Genomic DNA, 26,238 nt, shown 5'->3' with positions numbered 1-26,238 from the left:
GATCCCATAACAAAGAATTATCTGGCTCAAATATCTATACTGCCATGGTTGAGGAGCCTTGGGTTAGGAAAAGATTTTTCAGATACAACATCAAAATTAAGATCCATAAAGGAAAATAATAAAATTGGACATTAACAATACTAAAATTAAAATCTACTGCTCTTCAGGGGCATCTGGGTGGCTCAGTTGGTTGACTATTCAACTCTTGATTTCTGCCCAGGTCATGATCCCAGGGTCAGGCCCATACTGAGTGTGGAGCCTACTTGGGATTCTCTCCCTCTGTCTTTCTTCTGTTTGCATTCTCTCATTCTTTCTCAAAAAATAAACAAAAATAAATTTAAAAAATATTTTAAAAGTCTATTGCTCTTCAATGACACTACTTGAAAAATGTAAATTGAAGCCTCAGAATTAGAGAAAATATTTGGAAAATATTATGTCCTGACTTGGGAAAGCAAAGCTAAATGATAAAGCACAGAAAAGAGGCTCAACAATATGCCTAAATAGGGAAATACAAATTACCACCACAGTTCAATAGTACTGCATAACTACTAGAAAGGCTAAAATGCAAAAAGACTGATCAATGCAAACACTGGGAAGGAGTTAGATGATCTAGAACTATGATACACTACTAGTAGGGCTTAAATACGGTATAACCACTTTGGAAAACAGCTTGGGAGTTTCTTAAAAAGTTAAAGATATACCTACCATACTACCTAGATATTCCATTTGTAGGTAGTTACCCAAACAAAATGAAAACTCATGTCCACGCAAAAATACATACATGAATATTCACAGCAGCTTTATTTGTAATAGCCTCCAAACTAGAAATGATCCAAACGTCTAGAATCAAGTGAGTGAATCAACAAAGAGTGTTATATAGTGGTTTATTGCCATATAATGGCAATAAAAAGAAATAAATTCTTGATACAAAAGACAACTATAAATTAAAGAGGATTTATGGGTTGGACAGTCTCAGAACTTTTCTATTTCTCTACTGAAGTCAAGTGAAAACGTATGGATATCTGCATAAATAACAATCCAGTGTATGGATCTTTTAACCATCTTCTCTTTCCTAAGATTTTCGCAGATCAGATGCTCTTTTTCCCCACTCACAAATTTTCTTTTAATACAAAGGTTGCAGAAGAAGTGACACAATGGTCTCATGTCATTTTAAAATGACAGAGAATAGAGATTTCAACATCTCTGAAGTAATACCTTGAAAGTGACTGGAAAAGAAATCAACTTATCATAACTCTTTTTATTTTAAAACTTTGAAAGATAGCTTCAAAATTAAAATATTTTAAATACAGCATACTGTTAATATATCAAACTGCCGTAAATCCAGTAAAGCTATTTAAATTAAAACTACTAATTTTAAATTATTTTCCCAGAAAAAAAAAAAAAAAACCTCACCAATTAAATTCACTTTTAAAACTCCATATACAGGTTCATGTTTCAGGTTGTTTTTCTTTTTTTTATTGATGTGTAGTTGGCATACAACATTAGTTTCAGTTGCACAACATAGTGATCCAATGTTCAAGGCTGTTTTCTAATTAAAGACAACTAATCCCATAGTACACCTGATCCCAATAGAAATATTCTTATTAAATAAAATACCACATTATCAGACACTAACTATTCCATTTTTAAAAATAATCTTATTTTAGAATAGACTTAGGGGTGCCTGGGCAGCTCAACTTGTTGAGCATCTGACTCCAGATTTTGACTCAAGGTCTTGAGACAAGCCTTGCATTGGGCTCGCCATCGAGCATGGAGCCTGCTTAAGATTCTCTTTGTGTGTGTGTGTGTGTGTGTGTCCCCCTACCCTGCTTGCTCTCCCTTTCTCAAATAAAAATTAACAAAGAATGTATTTAGACTTACAAAAGAGTTACAAATAGTGTACAAAAAAACCTTGATTTTGAAAATCAACCTCCTTGATTATGAAGGGGTCCACCATCCTCCTTCCTGGGTCTCAGAACCAGTAGTACCAGATAAAGTGTTGTCAATTCCCTCCTCTGGCTACAGTAACAGACACCTCACTCCACTTTACCTATGTCCTCTAAATACACTAACAAGGTACCCAGTTCTAAAATGGCAGTACCAACAATTCTCCTAACCTTACTTCTCACAAAAAGGAAAGAGATAAGGAAAAGGAAAAGACATAAGGTGACTTCGTGGCTTTGAAAAATATAATCCATTTATTTATTTCCCTTTCACAAACAAATGACATAAATAACATCCTGGGTCTAGGTTAAGAAATTTTAACTCTTAAAATAGTTTTCAAAAACATTACCTCGAAATTTCCTAAGAGACTAAGACTTGTTATAGGTGGAGCACTAGAACTCAGAAATGGTTTTTCATGAATATCTGGATCATCTTCAGTGTTTAAACACGGTCGAGAACTATTAAAAAGAAAATCAGCAAATGAACATATTAAGCACAGTATTTTCTAATTTACTTTTTGCAAAAAATTAAATTAGGAGAATTTCATCAATTTTAAACTACATGATAAAAAATTAATCCAACCAAATTTTAAGATATGAAATACCTAGTTTAAAATCTTGATTAGATTTTATAGTCTGTTATAATATTTGACAAAAATGTAAGTAGTATCATAGAAGGTTTCAAGACAGAATTCATGTCACATGTGGCATCTACTAGAAATATCTAATGCAGCCTTCTTCATCAATTTTCATTTTCAGTTAAAAATGACAATATAAAGGCAAAGTTATGTGACTAAAGAAAGGAGTATTATTTGTCAACATGAATACACAGGCAAGGCTTTTTTTGCAAAGAAGGGAAAGGTAAAGAAAGGTAAGGTAAAGGAGGAGGTAAATGACCAGAAATACTCAAAACTACTTTGTTAAAACCAATGTATTGATTATGATGACCAATATACAGTAGCTACTCAATGCCTTAATTTCTGCCTTCATCCTTAATAACTGTGTGTGAAATCAATATTGAAAATGATAACCAACTAGAAAATAATATTCCTATTAGAATTGTGATTTTAGAGTAAACATTATTTATTATAAAAGACAAGAAGTTAGTATATTATTTTGAATACACAAATCAGTTTTAATATAAATACCTTCTAGATGATAAGCTTTTCAGATGCAACAATGAAGAATCCAAGTCAAAGCAACCTGATTGTGTCTTTCTTTGAGGAACCTAAGGTCAAAACAATCATTTGTGATATTTAAAGACTATAATTTTTTCTTGAATTGATACACTTTTCAAATGAAAGCTAAGCATATCTTATAAATGCTTTAACTTCTCCCCAGTCTACTTACAAACATACTCTTTATTACATATTGTCCTTATGTTCTCATTTTATTAACTGGTAGGAAAAAACAAATGATTAATAAACGCACTTTTACTGTGTTTTAACTTTTTAAGAGGCAGAATTTTTTTTAAAACCAAATCGTACATGGAACCCCAATATATAATAAGACTTACTTTTTTTACTTTATATAAAGCTGTCCCTTGAACAATACAGGGATTAGGGGGCTCTAACCACCCCTGCCCCCAGCCTCTGCAGTTGAAAATCCACAAAAAGTTTTGGATCCTCCATAACTTAGCTACCGATAGCCTGCTTTTGACTGGGAGCCTTACCAATAGCATAAACAGCCTATTAACACATATTTTGTATATTATATGTATTACATATGTGTTGTTCAAAGGTCACCATATTTCTGTTTTTTGTGCAAGGAATAAAAGAGTGATAGCTTAAAATACAAATAAATAAAAAAGAATTAAATGGTGATGGGAGTCTGGGGTCCTGCCAACTCTGCTGCTCTCTTTGTCCATCCCTACCGCACTGTACATCTCTAAGAATCCTGGGGCTTCACAGAGAATAGGTTTGAAAAATACTACTCCAGGTGTTCAACCACCACTGTATATACCACATTACATTTAAGACCAGAATCAAACCACCATCTAGCTGAAAATATCCTAAAAATGAAAGAGCCAAATGTAAATTAAAGGTGCAACATGCAAGTTAGAAAGACTTGCTCCTAGAACATTAAATATGTACTGTACATAGTACATTAGTGGCTAAGAAGAAAGAATACTGAAAGTCTAAACAATCTCAATATTTTTGATATTTTCCCAAGTGCATCATGACTGTTTTTTGTAGTCTGAACTTAATAATGGGGGCACCCTGGTGGCTCAATTGGTTAAAGTCTGACTCCTGATTTTGGTTCAGGTCATGATCTCAGTTTCACCAAGCCCCAAATCAGGCTCTGCACTAAACCTGCAGAGCCTGCTTGGGATTTTCTCCCTCTCTCTGTCCTTCCCCTGCTCGTGCTCTTGCTCTCTCAAAATAAACTTTAAAAAAATTATATATAGAGTGGCTGGTGGCTCAGTTGGTTAAGTATCTTAACTTCAGCTCAGGTCATGATCTCACAGTTGTGGGTTCAAGCCCCATGTCGGGCTCTGTGCTGACAGCTTGGAGCCTGAAGGGAGCCTGCTTCAGATTCTGTGCCTCCACCCCCCTTCTCTGACCCTTGCCCACTCACACTCTGTCTCTCTCTCTCTCAAAAGTAAATAAATGTTAAAAAAAAAAAAATGTTTAACGTTATATACAAAAAAAGAACTTAATGTCAAATTTTCAATCTACTCTCATTTCTTCAATTCTGAAAAGTTCTTTACCTTTATTTCTTCTGATACTGTATTTTCCTTATTCCACGTAGGCCTACTTTTAGAATTTGTGCTAGACTTATTATTGAGCATCTCATTTTATCCCCCATAGTTCTTCCTTATTTTACATGTCTCTTCCTTTCTGTACTTTATTCAAGATGCTTTCTTAGTATCTGTTCACTCATCACTACACTGCTATTCAGCTGATTCTGATTTAGTGTTAATGCTTCTGTATTTGTAGGCATACATGTTTTGTGTGTACACAGAAATTAAAATTTTTCACATTTAAAATTTCTATTTAGTTATTCTTCAAGTCCCTAAGTTCTTGCCTCCTTACCCTGTTTGTACCTGTCCCAGCAGAGGCATTAAACCCTAGCACTATCCCAGAGAGCCATAATTTGCCTCAAATTAGTATTTGGAGATTTATCTTTCTTTCTCTCATGTAATATTAAGTACTTAAAGTTTATGTCAGGTATTATATATTACTTTGTATTAAAGGCTATATTCTATCCATGATTTCTGTGTTTGAAGAGGAAGAATCTTTCTAAATCAATTCAGTCTAACATCCTGAACAGAATGGTAGACTACAATGCCCTTTATATGGGCATTTGCAGAGCAAATGCTGACAATTTTTTTCCTAATCACTTGGGTCTTTCGAAAGCACCTCAAATGTTTGAGGTTATTTTAAATTGTTTGGAATGCAGCTTCTCTAAGATAAACACCTAAGGTCCAAGTTATAAATTTAAATTCTACATTTCTTATTCAATATATATATATTTTTTAAATATTTTTATTTATTTCTAGGAGAGCAAGAGAGACAGCGTGAGCAGGGGAGGGTCAGAGAGAGAGGGAGATACAGATTCTGAAATAGTCTCCAGACTCTGAGCTGGCAGTCAGCACAGAGCCCGACGCGGGGCTCGAACCCACGAACCGCGAGATCATGACCTAAACGAAAGTCGGACGCTTAACCGACTAAGCCACCCAGGCGCCCCAATAATTATTTTTTGAACATAGGTCAGATATTGTATCCTTTGAGTTTATTTAAAAAACAAAGATAAAGTGGGGTGCCTGGGTGGCTCAGTCAGTTAAGCACCTGACTCCTGGTTTTGGCCCAGGTCATGATCTCATGGTTTTGTGAATTTGAGCTCTGCATTGGGCTCTGCAATGGCAGTGCAGAGCTTGCTTGAGATTCTCTCTCTCCCTTGCTCTCTGTCCCTCCCCCAATTGTACTGTCTCTGTTTCTCTCAAAATAAATAACTTAAAAAAACACAGATAAAGCAACAAAAATTATCTTATGTCAGTAGCAAAATATGCATGCTTTTACTTCTCCCTGATATCCATCACTTGCCTCAGGTTTAACTGAAATGGCAGGTATGCCAACTAACTACTGATTGCTTACTATGTGTTAGGAATTATACTAATCATCCCCATAATCCTAAAGCAGACACTATCACCCCATTTTTAATGATGAGGAAATGGAGGCTTAGATTATATTACTCAATTAATGTCACAAGTGTCACACAGCTAGGGTGAAGTCAGTGTGATTCCAAAGCAAGACTCCTAACCATCGCACTCAGATCTACAAATTTATTTGTTTTTTTTTTTTAATTTTTTAATTTTTTATTTATTTCTGAGAGAGAGAGAGAGACAGCATGAGCAGGGGAGGGTCAGAGAGAGAGGGAGACACAGAATCTGAAGCAGGCTCCAGGCTCTGAGCTAGCTGTCAGCACAGAGCCCGACGCGGGGCTCGAACCCACAAACCATGAGATCATGACCTGAGCCGAAGTCGGATGCTCAACCGACTGAGCCACCCAGGCGCCCCTACAAATTTATTTGTGAACATACAGTGGGGAAATTTCTAAGTCTCAAAATAAGATATTGCAAGGGTTCCAAGTCAAAAACAACCACAAATTTGATTTCCAAATGACTCAGTTGGTGATGTCAGTGCTAAGATATAAATTTATTTATACAAACCCACTGGACACTAAATATTTTCTTTATATTTAGTAATAGGAGATTAGGGGCACCTGGGTGGCTCAGTCAGTAAAGCGTCCAACTTCGGCTCAGGTCATGATCTCGCGGTTCGTGGGTTCGAACCCCATGTCGGGCTCTGTGTTGACAGCCAGCTCAGAGCCTGGAGCCTGTTTCAGATTCTGTGTCTCCCTCTCTCTCTGACCCTCCCCTGCTCACGCTCTTTCTCTCTCTCTCTCTCTCAAAAATAAAAACATCAAAAAAATTTTAAAAAGAGATTAGACAAAAGAATTTCAGAGAAATTTTATGTTCCTAATTTCTAATATTTTTAGCCTTTTCTCATATTAACACATAGCTATTATTTATTTATTTTATTTTTTAATGTTTTTTTTTTTAATTTATTTTTAGGAGAGAGAGAGAGACAGCATGAGCAGGGGAGGGTCAGAGATAGAGGGAGTGACAGACTCTGAAACAGGCTCCAGGATCTGAGCTGGCAGTCAGCACAGAGCCCGACGCGGGGCTCAAACCCACGAACTGCGAGATCATGACCTAAGCGAAAGTCGGACGCTTAACCGACTAAGCCACCCAGGTGCCCCAACACATAGCTTTTAAATATATCAAATAAATAAAATGTTTTCTAACTGGAAATTCCTTTTAAATACATTTGAATTTTTTTAAAATTATAGTTCAGATAAAATAATTTGTAAACATTTTAGATGTTTACAAGTTTAAATATGAAGTAAGAGGAAAAAAACCTTACAGGACTTGAAAGAAGAGGCAATCCAGTTCGAGGATGAAAAGCTCTAGTTGAAATCCCATCTAAGGAATGAAAATTATGTTTCCGCCAGACACTTGAATGTTTCAGTGGTATAGTCTTCTGCTAGGAAAATAATTAATTTTAATGATAATATTTAAGTAACTTTTGGTTTTAATTTTATTCTTAATACGAACTGAGGTAGTACATCTTTGGTGGTAATGCTAATAATCTATGGATGTAGAGCTACACACACACACACACACACACCTTAATAAAACAGTGTCTAAGAATTTTTTCTAAGATGCTGAATAAACTCAAATATTCTAAGGAAAGTATGTTCAAATATAATCACTTTATCAATATATGCTCGTATTTATAAATATTCAGTTATTATATAAATATATATTATTTGCATAAATAATATATATTATTTATATATATGCTCAGTATAAATACTCAGTTAGACTTACCAGTCTAACATCTGGTAAGCTAGTATTTGATACAGGCTATTTCTTAAGAACTTAGGCAAGCTTAAACCTAGAAATTCATAACAACACATAAAAATCAGAAAAGACTAATTTGGGTCCTGGCTCTGCCACTTACTAGCTTTGTGACCTTGGGCAAGTTACTTAACCTCTCCAGTTCTAGGGTCCTCATTTGTAAACTGGAGTTAGTAATAACACATAATCTCATAGTTTAGTAGTAGAAGGATTAAGTATGCCAACATGTGTAAAATATTCAGAAGAGTTCCTGGGCACTTAATACATGTTGTATGATTATATTTAAAACAAGAGCATGAAAAAATGAATCTTAGTAGCTTGAAAAATACTATGGTCAAATTAAGCCTTCCTATTAGGTACCACAGAAAGGATCATGAAAAGCTAATTGTTTCTGTGACAATTACAGTCTTAGAAAATTGGAAACTACCATTTGATACAATCCATGTTAGAACCATATTCTACTGAAAAATAGAAATTGGAAATAAGGTACAATTATTAAAATTCTTAAGTCCAGCAAAACTAATTTTAGTGATAAAGAAGATAAACTTCAGATTTAGATCAAGGCAATTAAAAAGTAGTTTTCCAGTGGCACCTGCGTGGCTCAGTCAGTTAAATGTCTGACTTCGGCTCTGGTCATGATCTCTGATTCGTGGGTTTGAGCCCCACATCCTGTTCTGTGCTGATGGCTTGGAACCTGTTTTGGATTCTCTGTGTTCCTCTCTCTGCCCCTCCTCTGCTGATGCATGCTCTCTCACAAATAAACATTCATAAAAAGTACTTTTCCATATAACTGAGATTTAAATTTGTGATACTTGGAGAAATAAGGGAAGTTTAAGCCTAATAATTTTCTAAAGTTAAAAAAAATGGTTTGGTAGAAAGTTAAATAAAATGTAAATAATTTAAGTATCTTTTATTTATATAATGCATCAAAGATTTACAAAACATTTTAGATCTACTATTTGATTGTCACAACTCTGAGATAGGCAAAAGAGATTTACCACTCTTATTTTCTAACTGAGGAGACTGAGGTTTATAGAAGTTACATGACTTATTCGGTGTGAGTCAAGGACCAAATTGTGCAGTGCAGGACAGGAACCCAGGCATTCTAACAGCCTCATGACTTCTCTATATATATTCCTAAAATCCTTAGCTGAGCAGTGGCATAACACAATGAGTGCACTGTATTACAACAGAGCTACAATCAAATGATATGTTAAGCTGATGTGAATTTCATTTCTGTCTCCTATTTACTCACTAGCAATTGTCCACAGTGTTGAAATAACCAAAAAAGGGCAATGGGAAGAATTCACCTAGAGTTTGCTCTTAAGTAAGTAGGTTATTTTGCAAGGATGTTAATACTAGTTTTGTAGCAGGCTTATTAGAACTGACTGGATGTATTGTAATTAATGGGCACCGTGGGCCTTTATAACTATATATTCTGTAAACAAAATCCAAACCATTATAAATATTTGAGAATTATATTTAAAAGACGTTACCTACCAACACCTCTGTATTTTTCAGTCGTTCACATGTAGACAAACAATCTTTTACTTTCTTCTTCTGAGAACAGTTTTGAGATTTTTCATCAGTTTTGTCTTCTTTCTTATCCTGTTCATTTTTTAATAGGTCTGGCTTTTTGCATTTGCAAACTTCATTATCTTTATTGAGATAATTTTCTATACTATTAAGTTGAGTATTTTGCTCACATGTCTTAGGCCTTTTTGAGTCTTTCTTTGAGCACTTGTTTTCGTGTTTGTTCAAATATTCAGACATTTCCAACATAGCTTTTATTTTTGAGTCATTTTTTTTGGAATTATCAAATTCATGATTGTTAAAATATTCTGGGTTACAATTTTCATTGTTTATTCTGTTTTCCTTATACATATCTGTGCAGATCTGTTTGTCAATACTGTTGTAATTTGAAAACTTTTTATCAATTTCATTGCTAACTTCTTGCTCCTTAAATTGACACTCAGCAAGTGTATTTTCTAATCTGACTGTCAAATCTAAGTTATTTTTTTTGCAATGAGGCATATTTGAGGGAGTCAATAAACTAGTGGCTTTGTTCTGTGTCTCTTGAAAAGTGTTTTGGATAGTTTCACTAGGATTGTCCTGATACAGATTTCTTTTTATTTGAGGTTTCAAAGAAGATTTTACTTTACCATTGCATTTAAAAGAACTAAATGATTTATTAGGTATTAAGTTTTCCCCTTCACTGCTGTCTTCTAACAAGGAAAATTTTGTACTGGAAATGGAAACAGAGGTATCATCCTTGTTTTTCTTCCACAAAGTTTTGTCTTCATATGTACTCCTAAACACTTTAGAAGGAACCGAATTGGAGTCATGCATGTTGAATGACTGCCGGGGTATATGTGATGTTGTTGGATCAATATGCTCCAAGTGTTGAGCAATCCTTGCAATAACATCTTGTCGTTCCTGGAGTAAAGAGCCAATCAAAGGATTCATCTCACCACCAGACTGACGAGAATAAAGACCACTGGAATTGCCAGTTTCACTTCGAGGAGTATCTGGTTTTACTTGAATTTTTCCCTCACTGCTGTCTTCTGAGAAGGTGAGCCCTGGACTACCAAAAGAAATGGAGAATGTTTCTTTACATGTTCTCACATTTTCATTTTCTTTTGAGACCCGGAAAAGTTTTGAGTTAAGTGAACTAGACTCTTGCATATTAAATGGATGTCCAGAAACAGGTGAAGTGCTTGGATCACAATGAATCAAATGCTGAGCAATTCTTGCAATAACGTCTTGTCGCTCCTGAATTAAAGAGCCTATTAAAGGATTAGTCTCACCAACTGACTGCCAAAAACTCTGGTGGCTAGAGACCCTGGAATCAATCATTGAAAATGATTTTAAAGTTCTCACTGGTGTTTCATGTGACTTTTTATCTCCTCTACCACTGAAGCCCAGAATATTGGCTTGACATGTTCCATAGTCAGATTTACTTCCAGTGCCTGGATACAGTTTGACATTTTTGACACCTGCAGTATATTCTGGAGTTGTGCCATTTTTTGCATGCAATATGCTTTCAGGTGCCATGGTCCAAGGCTGTTTGCTACACAGACGCTGTGAACTATTCGTACTACATTGTTCTATGTCATTAGAACTGCGGTGCTGATGGACTTTAAGTTCATGTTCTTGAATTCTTTTCTCATAAAGGCCAATATTAGTGTGAATACTACAGGTCAAAACTGGATAATTAGATTGTCTGGGCAAGGACTGAACGCTGACTTTCAAGGCCACACTGTGAGAAACATTAGGAACAGGAAACACATGTTCAATTGGGGTCTGTGAAAAATTCCACTGCAGGTCTACATCAGCAGCACTGATTCTAGAATCACAGAGAAAAATAAAGAAATGCATTATAACACTTATAATTTTGTTGTATAAACAATTTTAAACATTACTTATCTTTATTTGCATAAATTACTATTAAGGTTTTATGTTCAGCTACTTTACTATACATGTCATTCTGAAAAAACCAGCATAAAAAGCACAATAGTTTATGCTTAGAATAGAGATGATCTTTTTAAGAACACTAGACTACTTAAGCAATAAAGTTCAAGAATACTATAACTTAGAATTATTTGTTAAAGCAGAAAAGAAATGGACTTTGTATTTACTACTAAATAAATGGATTCAGCTAATTCTGTTGTACAAGGTGGTTAAGAGATACTCTACCTTATGGCCCCCTGCCTAAAGAAACAATTAGACAGTTGCTCAGTAGCCTTTAAATTTATAGTTTTCATGGTGCAAAAATTAAATAAGTCTACCATTATGAAAATTCAGCAACCCACAAAGTTTTTATACTTAAGCCAATTGTTGGTTCTTTAAAGCTAAAAAGCTTTCTGAAAACTATTCTATGCCAGGGGTACCGGAGTGGCTCAGTCAGTTGAGCATCCGACTTCGACTCAGGTCATGATCTCACTGCTCAGGAGTTTGAACCCCATCTCGGGCTCTGTGCTGACAGCTCAGAGCCTGGAACCTGTTTCAGATTCTGTGTCTCCCTCTCTCTCTGCCCCTCCCCTATTCATGCTCTGTCTCTCTCTCAAACATACATTAAAAAATAAACTATTCTGCGCTAAAGTTAGCCCAAAAAGTAAAATTTATACGGATTCACATTTAAATTTCTCTCACTTGTTTTAAGAAAAACTTCAGTAAATTTTATTTATTTCCATCTAGCAAGGAAGAAAATAAACTGCCTAAAAGGTAAAATATCATTCAGTAGCTAACCAACAAAGTTAAATACGCACTGTCCTTATTTTGCCCAAGACATACCTGTAAAGAATATTTCGTGGAATAGCACCATGAGAAACACTCAGCCAAGCACTTAATTGAGAAAAAAACACAAATGAGCGGACAGCCAATAGAAGAGTCTTCTCTTCAATAAATCGATCACCATTCCTAAGGGAAATAAAAAGTATCACTTAAATGTCAACAAGTACAAAATGATTGAATTTTAGAAAGAAGCTAAAATAAATATATTCTGGATATGTGCTTTCAAGAGTATAAAAGTGTATTTAGTAGTGTCACTTGAATTCACGTAAGCACTAAATGTCTAAATTTTACTATATAAATAGAGTCAAAGACATGATATATTACTAAAATAGTTCCTAAAAAGCAATCAAAAACCTGATTTACCAAGAACAACTTGAAACTCAGTTCAACAACTTACTGTCGAGGAACTGGCTCCAATATCCATCTTTCTAATAATAATGCATCTTGCTTAATTGCAGGATCATTCAGATCAATTCCATCTGTGGTGGGCCCATCATCACTGTAGCAGCAATCTGGGAGTAGCATCACTTCCACCATGATTGGAAGGTTATTCTTCCACAACAGTGAGACCTCCGATCTAGTTCTTCTGGCTTGGCGGCACTTAAGAGAAAATGAATATAAGCAAAATATCTCAATAACCCAAGGAATTTTATATTTACACTTTAAAGTTATAACTGTAAAATAGACATCTATATGAGTCAACTGTAGAGCTTTGCTTAGGCTTATTTATTTAGATATCTTCATTAAATAATGGATTAACACTAGTGAGTTCTAGAGTGCAAGGATAAGTACTCAACATTTATGATGCAAATTTGCCTGGGGAGGGGATATTTTTGCTCTATTTTATGGAAAAATAACTGCCATACACATCTGACAGGCTTTGAGGTGGCCCAGCTTAGCCTAGTTTGTTAATCATATCATTATTACAAAATAAAGATTCATTCTTTTTTTTTTTTTTTTTACAAATAGTTTATCGTCAAGTTGGTTTCCATATAACACCCATTGCTCATCCCCACGAGTGCCCTCCTCCATGCCCATCTCCCCCCCCCCATCAGTCCTCAGTTTGTTCTCAGCATTCAAGAGTCTCTCATGGTTTGCCTCTCTCCCTCTCCCCCACTATTTCCTCCTTTCTTCTCCCCCATGGTCCTCCGTAAACTTCCTCCTAATCCTCCTATAAGTGCAAACATATGGTATTTGGACTTCTCTGACTGACTTATTTCACTCAGCATAACACCCTCAAGGTCCATCCATGTTGCTACACATGGCCAGATTTCATTCTTTCTCATTGCCATGTAGTATTCCATTGTATAGATAAACCACATCTTCTTGATCCATTCGTCCATTGATGGACACTTTGGCTCAAGAAAGATTCATTCTAAGTAAAAACCAAATATTAAAATCTCATTTTCATTAAATTCTCAAAATAGACAAGATTTTAAAAATGTAACATTTTGGGCTACATTTAAGAAACTGTTGAGAAAATCCTTATAGCATATTATACACTACCTATCTAAATAAATATTTTTAACATATAAAAATACTACTATGATAGTAAAAAGTAACCTCCCATAGGAAAAAATAAGGAATATAAAAGGGAAATTGGTTAATTTGAGGAAAATAAACATGAAAATAATTCTACCAAATAAACACAAAGTCAATAGCAACGATAATCTTAAATTTGGCATATGAGGAGGCAGGTATGAAACTGGCTGTCAACCTGTATGCTGATCTGCAAAGGTACCTACTGTGCCTTTAAGAGCATTGCTTATTAGGGGTATTAGCTATGGTCGAAGATTAGGATTTTTCCTTATAGTTATAACTGATTTTATATTTAAATGTGAACATTATAATTGTCATGTAACAAAAGTGGTAACAGAATTTAAACTAGTTTATATAAAAGAAAAAGAAAAAACATTCAATATACAACTCTCACCTGAGCCAGCTTGTCACTACATTCATGTTTGGTAGTTACTGGATAACAGGACTGTGCTGGAGGGCAATGGAAACTTTCTGTGCGACCTTTTACAGAACATTCAGGTGTTCGTCCTTCTGTTATTAACAAGGCCAAAGAGACCAAGAACTCCTCTGCATCATATTCAAAATATTCATCTAAAGTATCTGGTATTTAAAAAAAAAAAAAAAAACACAAGGAAGAACAGTCTCGAATTTAATGTATTCTTGTTAAGAACTCACCATTTACACCTAAAATACCTAATGTCTCAATCCATATTCAAGTATATACAGTAACAAAGAGTGAAAGGGGGAAAATGAGGCAATTAAAATACAGTAAACTCTTGATTCACAAGGTATACAAGGTAAGAAGAGGATGGATAATTCCAAATTCCAATTAAAGCAAAGATGGTTAAAACTAAAGCATAAAATTATTATTTTTTTTTTTACAAATAGTTTATTGTCAAATTAGTTTCTACATAACACTCAGTGCTCATCCCCAAAGTGCCCTCCTCCATGTATAAAATTATTTTTATGTCAACTTCAGTTACAATGTCTAAGATTTAGGAATACATTTATAATCCTATAGCTATTTAGATTTTCAGATGTCAAGAGTAACAGTTTTCACATACAAAATTTCACCAATAACCAAAAGGTTAAATGGTCTTATTATGTCATATTTTTTAGCTAAGATATTTCATTACTATTATTAAACATTAAAGATACAAATTCAAATACATGTTTCTCTTTTTTTTTTCCCTTTTCTCTTTCTTATCTAGTTCTTTATTCTTACAACCCATCTGTGCTGTGGACATTCAGAGTCATGGAGTCCTTCTCTGCCTATGCCATACAGCATTCGTAGTGTCAAAAAGAGAAATGCTATAATTATCCAGCAGGAGATACAGACCCAAATTACAATACCTAAAGTGTGATTATTTTGTTTTAGTTACTATGCAGTTCCAAACAATTTGATATGCAGGTGTTCTCACTCATTTGCAGTAATTTTTAAATTCCTCAGAAGTGCTCCAAGTTTGTCTAACAGTTAAATTTCCAAAATGTTAACCTGTTATACAGGTTGAACACTCGTGCAAATGTACACACACAAAATTCAATTTGTTGTGCAATCCAATTAAACAACACATACTATAAGTACTTGCTACACTGTATTACGTGACAGGGGATACAGAATCGTACTGCGGCATAGTTCCTGATCTCAAAGCATTTGTGATTCATTAATCATCTTAAAAACAAATGGAACACTAAAGCATTTAATGAATTCAAATGTTGTTTAGATAATAGTGGTAAAATTTTGCAAAAGAGGTAGGCATTGAAATCACCAAAAAGCAGAGTCAGATCTATAAATACAGAGAACAAATTGATGGTTGTCAGAGGAAAGGGGGCTGAGGGATGGGCAAAATGTGTGAAGGAGAGTGGGAGATACAGGTTTTCAGTTATGGAATAAATAAGTCAAGGGAATAAAAGGCACAACATAGGGAATAGTGTCAATGATACTGTAATAGCATTGTATGGTGACAGATGGTAGCCACACTTGTGAGCATAGCATAGAAAATTTGAATCACTATGTTGTACACATGAAACTAATGTAACATTGTGGAATAACTATACTGAAAATATATATTTTTTTCTTTTTAAAAGGAGATAGGCATTGAGCAGAACCAGGAGAGAGAAAGTACAACTTGAGTAGATAATTTGTATAGACAAAGTGTGGAAGAGAAAGGACTGGAACCAGATTGTGAATAGCCTTGAAGGAAATGACAACGAAGGCCTCTTTCTAGACTCAGGAAGGCTTATCTGGAAAAGTAGCAGCCTTCAAAGTCAACTTTTATTGAGTTTGTATTTTAAGATGGTTTGTATTTTAATATTCAGAAAATATTCCCTAAAATGACCACGTGCAACACATGTCAGTCATAAAATGACAGTACTAAGTAAACAGTAACATTGTCAGACGTTGTCAGTTCTTAGTACTTCCTACACATTAACTCATTCAATACTCAGAGCAGCTCTAAAAGGTGGGAAGTGTAACTACCATTTTAAAGATAACTGAAGCATAGAGAAGTTACGTAACTTGCCCAAGATTACCCAGACAGCAAATAGTGAAGCTGGAATTTGAATCGACAGTATGGCTCCAGAATCTGGTTCCTTAACCACTACTACCTCATACCTGCTTTCTTTTATTGCAGCTATAAATAATGCTATGACATACTTTTATATATGTTTATAAAAATGTAACTAAAATAACACATATGCAACATATATATTAATAGCACACATTGGAACAGACAGCCCCTAATCAATTTACTATTTGTTGACTTGATGATGGTATGAAAGTTATATGTATTCATTAGAAACCTTACTTTGAATTCTGATCTTTACGCAGACCAGCAATATGGTAGGGTACTCTTTCATGACGCTGGGCAGCTGCAGTAAGCTCCAGCGTCCGGTCAGCCACATGATGGAGAAGGCAAGCCACCAATACACTTACAATTGTTCTGTACTGATACAACCATTCTCTTTCTCACTTTCAGTATAGTATTCAATAAAATACAGGCATATTTAACACTTTATTATAAAATAGGCTTTGTGTTAGATTATTTTGCCCAGCTGTAGGCTAATTTAAGTGTTCTGAGCACGTTCGAGGCAGGTTAGGCTAAGCTATGACATTTGCTAGGTTAGGAGTATTAAATGCATTTTTCACTTAAGATATTTTCAACTTACGATGGGTTTATCAGGATGTAATCCCATTGTAAGTCAAGGAAGATCTGTGGTTTTCAGGGATAGGACCCTAATTTATAATAATGTGACAAAAACAAGAGTGGGTGGCTCAGTCGGTTAAGCGTCAGACTTCAGCTCAGGTCATGATCTCACGGTTTGTGGGTTCGAGCCTCGCATCAGGCTCTGTGCTGACAGCTCAGAGCCTGGAGCCTGCTTCGGATTCTGTCTCCCTCTTTCTCTGGCCCTCCCCTGCTCATGCTGTTTCTCTTTCTCTCTCAAAAATAAATATTAAAAAAACAAAAACAAAAACAAAAAACCAAAAAACAAAACGAGTGATCTCAACTTTCCACTTTCCTCCAGGAACCAATTAGATTATAAATCAAGGGTCTCCTGTAGTCTCCTGGAATTCACAGAGTTAAATCCTAGTATCCTTCAGGGGAAAGCAAAAGATATAAAAAGGATTCCACTCAATTCCATTCTGTGGTGGTTCTTTGGGTTTTCAAAGCTACCTCAGGCTTGCCATGGGCTACATGGCATGATTTTAGCTCCTGGGATATTTCTCTGGGTTCATCCTGTTCCTTTCCCTGAGTTTGTCAGGAAATCCTGGAAAACTAAGAATTGTGACAGAGCAGTGGTTCCTCATCTTTGGAATGCCGGATGATGCCAAGATGTCAGCTACTCCATGTTAATACCAAGGATGATTCACAGCCTAAGCGGTAAGTCTCACGTTTATGTGCTACTACTAAAGCAAAACAAAACAAAACGAAAAAACCAACTCTATTTGAGAAAAAACCTACAAGGTTAGATTAAGAAAGGGGGAACAGCACAAAGAGTAGGTTTGACAGTGTTGTCCTTATGCCTATAAAACTATATTTCTAAAGCCCTAGCAAAGAATGGCTTACACACTAGAAATCATCAAGTTTAAAGTGACAAAAACTAAATTATTACAAAAATAACTTTCTCTTTAAGGTTTATTTATTTTGAGAGAGAGAGGGAGGGAGGGAAGGGCAGAGAGAGGGAGAGAGAGAATATCAAGCAGGTTCAGTGCTGTCAGTGTAGAGCCCAATTTGGGGCTCGAACTCACAAACTGTGAGATCATAACCTTAGCTGAAATCAAAAGCCAGATGCTCAACTGAGCCATCCAGGCTTCCACAGAGTATTAAATATTTAAATGAAAAATTTGAAACAAAGATGACAGTAGTACTCTATTAGCTATCTAAGTAATTATTACATAAGAATTGCAGGACACCTGGGTGGCTCATTCGGTTGAGTGTCTGACTTTGGCTCAGGTCATGATATCACAGTTATGAGTTTGAGGCCTGCATCAGGCTCATTGCTGTCAGCCTGTCATCAGAGCCCACTTTGGATCCTCTGTCCCCCTTTCTCTGCCCCTCCCCTACTTGCACTCTCCCAAAAATAAATATCAAAAAAAAAAACAACAAAAAAACTGTAAGGAATAGCATGGACTATACTGTGGTATTATGAAAAATAAAATGCTATCTAAATGCATGTGACTTGATGGTGACAACCTTTAGGAATTGTCAGGAAAAAGGTATGGGTGTCTGAATTTTAAGAAATGAGAACACTAAATCACAGCAGCCATAAGAAAAGTTGCATAGTTAAAATTTTGATAATATCAACCTCTAAAACACAAGACAGCAGAGTTTACCATAAGGAACATGAACAATAAACGAAAAATATTATGTCATGCTAAAGAAAATTCAATCGATATTACTTGATATCTTGAGCTTATTCTAGAAGTTATCATTTTAGGGACTCTGAAAACAATGTGCCTTTATAAAAACAGAAAGTGTTTCGTATCTAGAGAAATATGCACTCTTAATCTCACCTAGTAGTTACATATTTTAGAAGAAATAAATTATTTGATATAAAGCATTATTTGATATAAAGCATTGAAACAAACAAGGATGTTATAAGTTTTCACAGGCTATGAAGGACAGATCTTTGGAGACTGGGGATTAATGAATCAAAACACAGCTCTAGAATCCCTCTGTCTCCATGACCTCAATGAGAATTGTGTTTACACCAGTCTGACTGAGAGCCATGACCAAACTGGCTGCTTTTGCAGTAGCATGCACTTCTGGCTGTGGATTTTAGCTAATTCATATAAAGTACCCATCTGTTCTGTTTAATAAAAGAGACGAACAATTTGGTAACCGGGAAAACTCTGATCAGAGTGATAAAATGGACTAACTCTCAATAGAAGTAAATTCTTTATCACCAGGGATATTCAAGGACAGACTGACAGACACATGGCAGGGGTGTGATTGAAGGGATTTAGCAAGAGTTCTTTCAACCCTGAGAGTATATGAATTTCTGTTTTTCGGAAGCAGCACAGAAAACCCAGGAGAGAACCCAGAACCACTACATCCTTCTTAGGAGCTCCAGGAATACCTCTGAACCAGTACTCATCATACAGTGATTTAGAACAAAGCTCCAAGATAGCCCACAGCTACTTCAAAGCTCTGCCTAGAAGGAATGGAAGAAGAAGGTCTTACTGGGCTTCTAGATATGCTGTTCAGTTTACTTCTAAAGCCTGGCAAGGTAGAAAATTCCACATTTCTTATGACACAGAAGACAATGACAAGAGAAACAGAATAACCTGGGGGTTGCTAATAAGAAAAAAATGTTTCTATAACAATAATGTCCTTTCAACTTCATAGAGGACAATCTGATAATATGAATTAAAATCCTCCTTTGACAAAATAACACATACACTGCACTGAATATTAAAGGTTATTTATTAAACTGTTTGTACCAATTAAAAAAATGAAATAAACCTAAATGCCCTATAATATAGGACTGATTAATATACTATGATACAGTTGTATCTAAAATAATGATATAGGTCTACTTTTGACAAGGAAAGATATCTATATATCTTGAAAAAACACAGTGTTTCAAAAGAAAGAATGTTATGATCATGTGTTTGTGGGATCACATGTGCCACATACGCAGAAAGACATACTTAAAACAAAATATCTTCAGCCCTTTCATAAAGCTAACATACATAAAATTTAGCTAACACATAAGCTAAATTTTAAATAAACTACTGTTCTCTGATTGGTATTAGATAAATGATAAGGCCTTTTAATTGAAAAATAACATGTAAATAAAAGCATTACCTAGTGTCATACATTTTAGTCACTGTCTTATAGAACTCCTATTTAGTAGGCCATAGTTTAGTTATTGAATATTGGAATTTGTGAAGACAAACATAGGTAACAGCATTGGTTGAAATATTGGGACTTTGCAGAGTGCTTTCTTTTTTGCTTAAAAAAATAAATTTTAAAAAATTAAATGAGATCTAGAATTTCGTACTAATAATATGAGAAACAAACATGGAAGGAACTGAGAATGGGTGTTAAGAATTACTGGAAAAGGTTATGCTCAGACAATTGGACCCTCTGTACACATAACCAGTATAAAGGTATTAAGACTCCATTTATTCAACATTTATTTATTATATACCTACTGCATGCCAGGCACTTTCCTAAACAATGGACTTGGAGCTTTTATTATAATTGTGGTGGAGAAAAACAAGAACAAATAAATAAGAAAAACATCAGATGGGGGCACCTAAGTGGCTCAGTCAGTTAAGCCTCCAACTTCAGCTCAGGTCATGATCTCATGATTCATGGGTTTGAGCCCTGCATCAGGCTCTGGGCTGACAGCTCAGAGCCTGGAGCCTGCTTCGGATTCTGTGTCTACCTCTCTCTCTGACCTTCCCCTACTCATACTCTGTCTCCTCCCTCCCCCCCCCAAAATAAACGAGCATTATAAAAAGATTTTAAAGAAAAATACCCGATAGTGTTAAGTGCTATGCTCTAAGTGTAAAATGAGTCACGTGAGAGTGCTTATGTGAATGCTTCACATCAAGTGTTCAGGGAAGGCTTTTCTGAGTAGCCAACATTTAAGGTGAGATCTGAGTAAGGAGCCAGCTATTCAGAAATTAGGAGAAAGAGATGAGAAAAGGTCGAAGGTGAGAATGAATGGGTAAAGTCCCAGGTAAGTGAGGCTGGAATGGCAGGAAGAAGGAAAGAAAGCTCAAGATTAGAAACGGTGGTCAGGGACTAGATTATCAAGGATTTTGAAGCTAGAGCAAGGAGTTTAAATTCTGTCATAAATTCATTGGAAAGTCTTTGGAGGGTTTTAATTAGAAAAATGACTTGATCTGATTTAGTTTTTTTTTTTTTTTAAACTTTATTTATTTTTGAGAGTGAGAAAGCTAATGTGCAAGCAGGGGAGAAGCAGGGGGGTGAGGAGAATCCCAAGCAAGCTTCATGCTGTCAGCACAGAGCCCAGAATGGGGTGAGCTCCAGCTCAAAGAACCATGAGATCATAACCTGAGCTGATGTCAAGAGGTGTACACTTAATCGACTGAGCCATCCAGGCACCCATGATTTACATTTTAAAGTGATCACTTTGGCTGCTATATTGATACTAGGAATAAGAAACAAAGTAGGTATATTAGTTAGGAGGCTACTGTATAGTTGTCCAGGGTTGGGGATACAGTTTAGTGAATCATTGGCATTTGGAGAGTATTGAGAACCAAGAGTTACCTAGAGGAATATGTTGAGAACTCATGATAGAGGCTGGGGGCATTCCACCAAGCAGTCAAATGAGAGAAGATGATAAACTAGCAAAATGAGCTGTCAAACACCTTGTATCACAGAAGCACAAGGGGGAAAAATGTTTGAAGGAGGGCATAGCCAATGGTTTCAAACACCAGTGAGGTTTGATAAAATGTAAACAAAGAGGTGACCATTGGATTTGACAATAAAGAAGTCACTGGTGACCATGACAACAGCAATCTCAGTAGACAGTGATGATTGAAGATTAGGCAGATATGACATACATCGTCAATTATTCTGAATGGTATGGATGATAAACACAAAAGCCTACTTTCCTAATTCTCTGAGAAAAATGACCATTCATGTATCACAACAACCCTTTCTTTCTATAAAAACACAAGTATTAAGTATGAAATATCATCACTCAAACAAAATGGTCCCCAAATCTCAAAATGAGAATAAAAGAAGTTCCCTTCTAAGTCTATGAGACAAGTAAATCTTACTAAGGGATCTTTTACATTTTTCTTGGACTTAAATTTTTCCTTTCTGACCTCAAGACAGTTACCTAAGTTAGGCTCTTAACCATTTTATGCCTGAATTACTACAACAGTCTCCTAGCTATGGTCTAGACTCTAAGCTTCTTCTTACTCACTTTGCACCTAAATGCAATTAATATTCCTGAAAAGCCATTTCATCATATTCCTCTCCATTCAAAGTTTTGTGTTTGTTTTACTGGCTCCCTAGCTGCCATTGATTCAATGTAAACTCTTAAGCTTAACATTAGGGCCAGGACCACACTATACTTGGCTGTGCACGGCCAGATTCTGATGGGAATGTTGGGTCTCCCATGCACACTATGGTGACCCTGCTTTACACTCTTCTTAACTTCCTCTACTTTTGCTTCTTCATTTCTTGTACTGCTCCCCATATCGTCTCTCTGTTCCAGCCAAACTGTTTCCTATTCCATGCTTATGCCACTGCTTGTTCTCTTTTACCTATTAAACATGGCTGGTTCTTCTCCTTCCCAATATTTCTGAGCTTTCAGAAGAAGTTTCCTGATTCCTTATTTTTTTCTCACAAAAGATCCCTTTCCTAACTCATTTCCACACTGATCTTTCACTGACTTTATACTCTTCCCCAGAGCTTATGTAAGTCATCTAAGCTATGAATGGTTACTTCAGGGTGCTGGCACACAGTCCTAAGGTCATGAATTTCACCTCCACATGGGTAGGTTTCACTGTGTTCAATAAACAGACTGTACTGCTAACTTCAGGCAACCTCTGCCCAAACTTGGGGCTCTTACCACAAATGTGAACATGAAAAAGGGAAGGACTGATCAGTGCAAATCAACCATCACTTCAGGAAAAACTCAGCACTGTATTAATAGTTCCACAGGTAACTCAACCCATCCATTTCTTTATAATAATATTTTTAATATTTCATGGATATGTATCACGATGGTTAAATTCTACATACACTGAAAAAAATTTGGTTTCTCATCTTTATGTTCCAACCTCGAAGATAAGTGTTTCATGTTCTGTTTTAAGTAAAAATTGTAAAGGATCTTTAAAATCATGTCAGCTTTCTTGCTTAGAGTTGTATACTGTTGCAAATTAGACTGCAGTTTTCTTCCTTTAAGTGTAACTAAGACTTTCAGCAGAGAATAAAAAAGGCAAAGTTGACTTTACTGGCAAGTACAAAAAACAGCTGTAGCTGTAAACAAAAGAGCAATTGTATATCTGTACCATTATTTTGTTAATATTAGTTATACCTAAATATTTTCACTTTCAGAATAGTACCTTCACATCCAGAAATATTCTGTATTTTGTTGTTAACCAACAACAAAACTTAAACTGAATTTTTAAATGTCCTCATTATTATGAAAAAGACAAACAGTCTAATAATAAACAAACTTACCATGGACTTACTTTTAAAACATCTTTTTGGACTTGCTTGTGGTTTGAATTCAACTAAATACTTTTGCTGTATATCTACATAATATAATTACCACCACAGTGCAAAATTATACTTGAAGCATTGCAATATTCTGAGGAGTCATCTGGAGAACTAAGTCATATGTATGTTTTTACATTAGTTTACTTTTTCAAAAGCGGGCTATATATTTTAATTGTCACATAATTTAAACATCCAATTTAACAAAGATGAGCACCATCATCTTGAGTTGTAAAGCATTTTAATCAAGTGCTTCTTCTTTTTAATTCTCATGATGTAGCACAGAGTAATAGTTAAGAGCATGAACCCTGAGGTCAGACAAGCAGTTTTACTATTTCTAAGTTCTTTGGCTTTGTACCAATGATACAGCTTCCCTTTGCAACAGTTTTTCTGTTTTCTTTTTTCTTTTTATTTTTTTTATTTTTTTAAATATTTTTATTTATTTCTAGGAGAGAGAGAGAGACAGTGTGAGCAGGGGAGGGTCAGAGAGAGAGGGAGTCACAGACTGAAACAGGCTCCAGGCTCTGAGCTGGCAGTCAGCACAGGGCCCGACGCGGGGCTCGAACCCACGAACCGCGAGATCATGACCTAAGCGAAAGTCGGACGCTTAACCGACTAAGCCACCCAGGCGCCCCTCTGTTTTCTTTTTTAAAGTTTATTTATTTTGAGAGACATAGCATGAGTGGGGGAGGGGCAGACAGAGGGAGACAGAGAATTCCAATCAGGTTCTGTGCTGACAGAAGGGCTTGAACTCAGGAAGCCATGAGATCATGACCTGAGCTAAAACTAAGCAAGATGCCTAACTGAATGAGCTACCCAAGTGCTCCTGCCTCAGTTTTTCTATCTATTAAATAGGGAAAATAATAGTATCAATCTTTAGAAGGTAGTTACAAGGAGTGAGTTATTATTTGTAAAATTTCCAGAATATTATCTGACACAAAGTGATCACTATGGAATTGTTCATTAAATTTAAGGTAAACATAAATGCAATGACACAGGTCTGCCTCTCATTTTAAAGCTGTGAAAACTGATTCTGTAAAATCATTTGCCCAAAGTCATACACAGACTATCAGTAAGTAGAGAGTTATCTTTAAAAACTTGCTTATTACTACCAATAATCCTTAATTCTTAATTATAGAAGCTCATACTTTTCATTTCACACAAAAATGACTCTGAGTCTAACCTACTAGCTCAGGATATAGATTCTTGAAAGCTCCTCAGACAGACATTTCTTTGGGATTCTGGTTATTAAATGAATTTGGACAACTACTCCTTTCTTGCCTTACATCTTCCCTATTTAAAGCTCTTTCAATTTAGATATTATGGAAAAGTCTAGATTATGTACTTCCAGAAAGAACAAGAGGATATCTCACTTAGAAACATTATGTTTTTTTAATGTTTGTTTATTTATCTTGAGAGAGTGTGTGCATGTGTGCATGTGGGAGGGGCAGAAAGAGAAGAGTGAGAGAATCCCAAGCAGGCTCCCCACTGTCAGCCCAGAGACTGATGCAGAGCTCAATCTCACCAATCAATCTCAGGAACTGTGAGATGATGACCTGAGCTAAAATCAAGAGTCAGACGCTTAACTAACTGCCCGCGCCCCTCCCCCACCACCAAGGCCTCTTGAAACATTATTCTCATAATGTTTGGCAAAACTGTACAATTATATCTGCTTATAAATAAAGTGTTTTAGTGTTCTATTTTGTGCATTTAAAAGCACATAAGAGTTAATTAAGACTGGGCTTGGTCCCCTTATCATCGAAGAAAAATTAGCAGCTTCTGTAGCCAAAGACAAGGGATAAGTGGTTTTTTGTTTTTTGTGGCCAAGTCTCGGCTTTTGTATAGAAGTCACAAACGAAACTCAAAAGTACCTTCAAGAACGTGTATTTCCATTAATTTCTACATGGGGAAGTTGGACTTCAGAGAGGTAAAGTAATTGCTCAGACACAAATGGCAATATAATGGCAAAGTGAGGCCTCAAACCAAGATCTCCCATATATGAAAAATGTTAGAAATCTGAGGACTTATGGGGATGTGCCTAGGTGGCTCAATTAGTGGCTCAGACTTTGGCTCAGGTCATGATCTCATGGTTCATGAGTTCAACCCCCCTGTTGGGCTCTGTGCTGACAGCTCAGAGCTTGGAACCTGCTTCAGATTCTGTGTGTGTCTCCCTCTCTACACTTCCCCCTCCTCATGCTCTCTTTACCCTGACCCTGCTCATCTCTCTCAAAAATAAACATTAAAAAATTAAAAAACAAAATAAATATAAGGACTTAAGGATGGAGACTCAGCCTTAGGTATTTGTTGGCTTGTAAATCCAGGTCAGTCTTGTTGTTTTTCCTACTGAATCAGTTATCCAGCCTCTGAATGTTGATTCTGGTCCTTTACTATAAAACATCTTGGTGTCTAATCCTTAATCCCTGTTTTCCTGGGAATTCTAACTGGACTTCCCAGTTTACATGGCCACTATTCTTCCCAGAAGTGTCTGTTTCTCTGCCCACGCAAACATTGTGAATCCCATTTTTTGCCAATGAGACATTAGGTGCTTACCTAGATGTGCTTCCTTAATATGTGCTATATCTGATATGAATTGCTAAATGCCATGACTGCTCAATTCTGACATTTTGAATGTTTCAAAAGAAGAGCTGTGAATGAGTTAGAAAGCACCAAAGAGGAAAAAGAAGCAGGAATTAAAAGGAAGAGAAGCAGGAATTAAAGGCACCTTGGTGGCTCAGTCATTTAAGCGTCTGTCTCTTGATTTCGGCTCAGGTCATGAACACATGGTTTGTGAGTTCTAGCTTTGTGTCGGTCTCCACGCTGATAGCGGGGAGCCTGCCTGGGATTC

The 26,238-nt window shown here is 35.9% G+C and overlaps 1 protein-coding gene across 3 annotated transcripts in view; it reads right to left on the bottom strand.

Annotated features, from left to right (window-relative positions):
• FAM214A (family with sequence similarity 214 member A) overlaps positions 1-26,238 on the bottom strand; it is a 96,599-nt gene that overhangs the window by 16,745 nt on the left and 53,616 nt on the right. For 2 of the 3 annotated variants that reach the window (XR_005529277.1, XM_039237117.1), the window contains exons 3-9: positions 14,096-14,280; positions 12,560-12,762; positions 12,163-12,288; positions 9,370-11,215; positions 7,373-7,492; positions 3,092-3,171; positions 2,294-2,402 (exon numbers count right to left, since the gene is read on the bottom strand). Coding sequence is in view for 2 of the 3 variants with exons in the window: in XM_039237117.1 (XP_039093048.1) it covers positions 2,294-2,402; positions 3,092-3,171; positions 7,373-7,492; positions 9,370-11,215; positions 12,163-12,288; positions 12,560-12,762; positions 14,096-14,280 (2,669 nt within the window). In the remaining variant the exon portion in view is untranslated. The remainder of the gene's footprint in view (positions 1-2,293; positions 2,403-3,091; positions 3,172-7,372; positions 7,493-9,369; positions 11,216-12,162; positions 12,289-12,559; positions 12,763-14,095; positions 14,281-26,238) is intronic. The other variant, XM_039237118.1, reaches the window with a different exon arrangement.

This window comes from Hyaena hyaena, unplaced genomic scaffold, assembly GCF_003009895.1.
Source record: "Hyaena hyaena isolate Hyena2069 unplaced genomic scaffold, ASM300989v1 scaffold_120, whole genome shotgun sequence".
Classification (NCBI taxonomy): Eukaryota; Metazoa; Chordata; class Mammalia; order Carnivora; family Hyaenidae; genus Hyaena; species Hyaena hyaena.
Note: the sequence above shows the minus strand (reverse complement) of the source record. Positions and strands in the feature narration are given on the sequence as shown.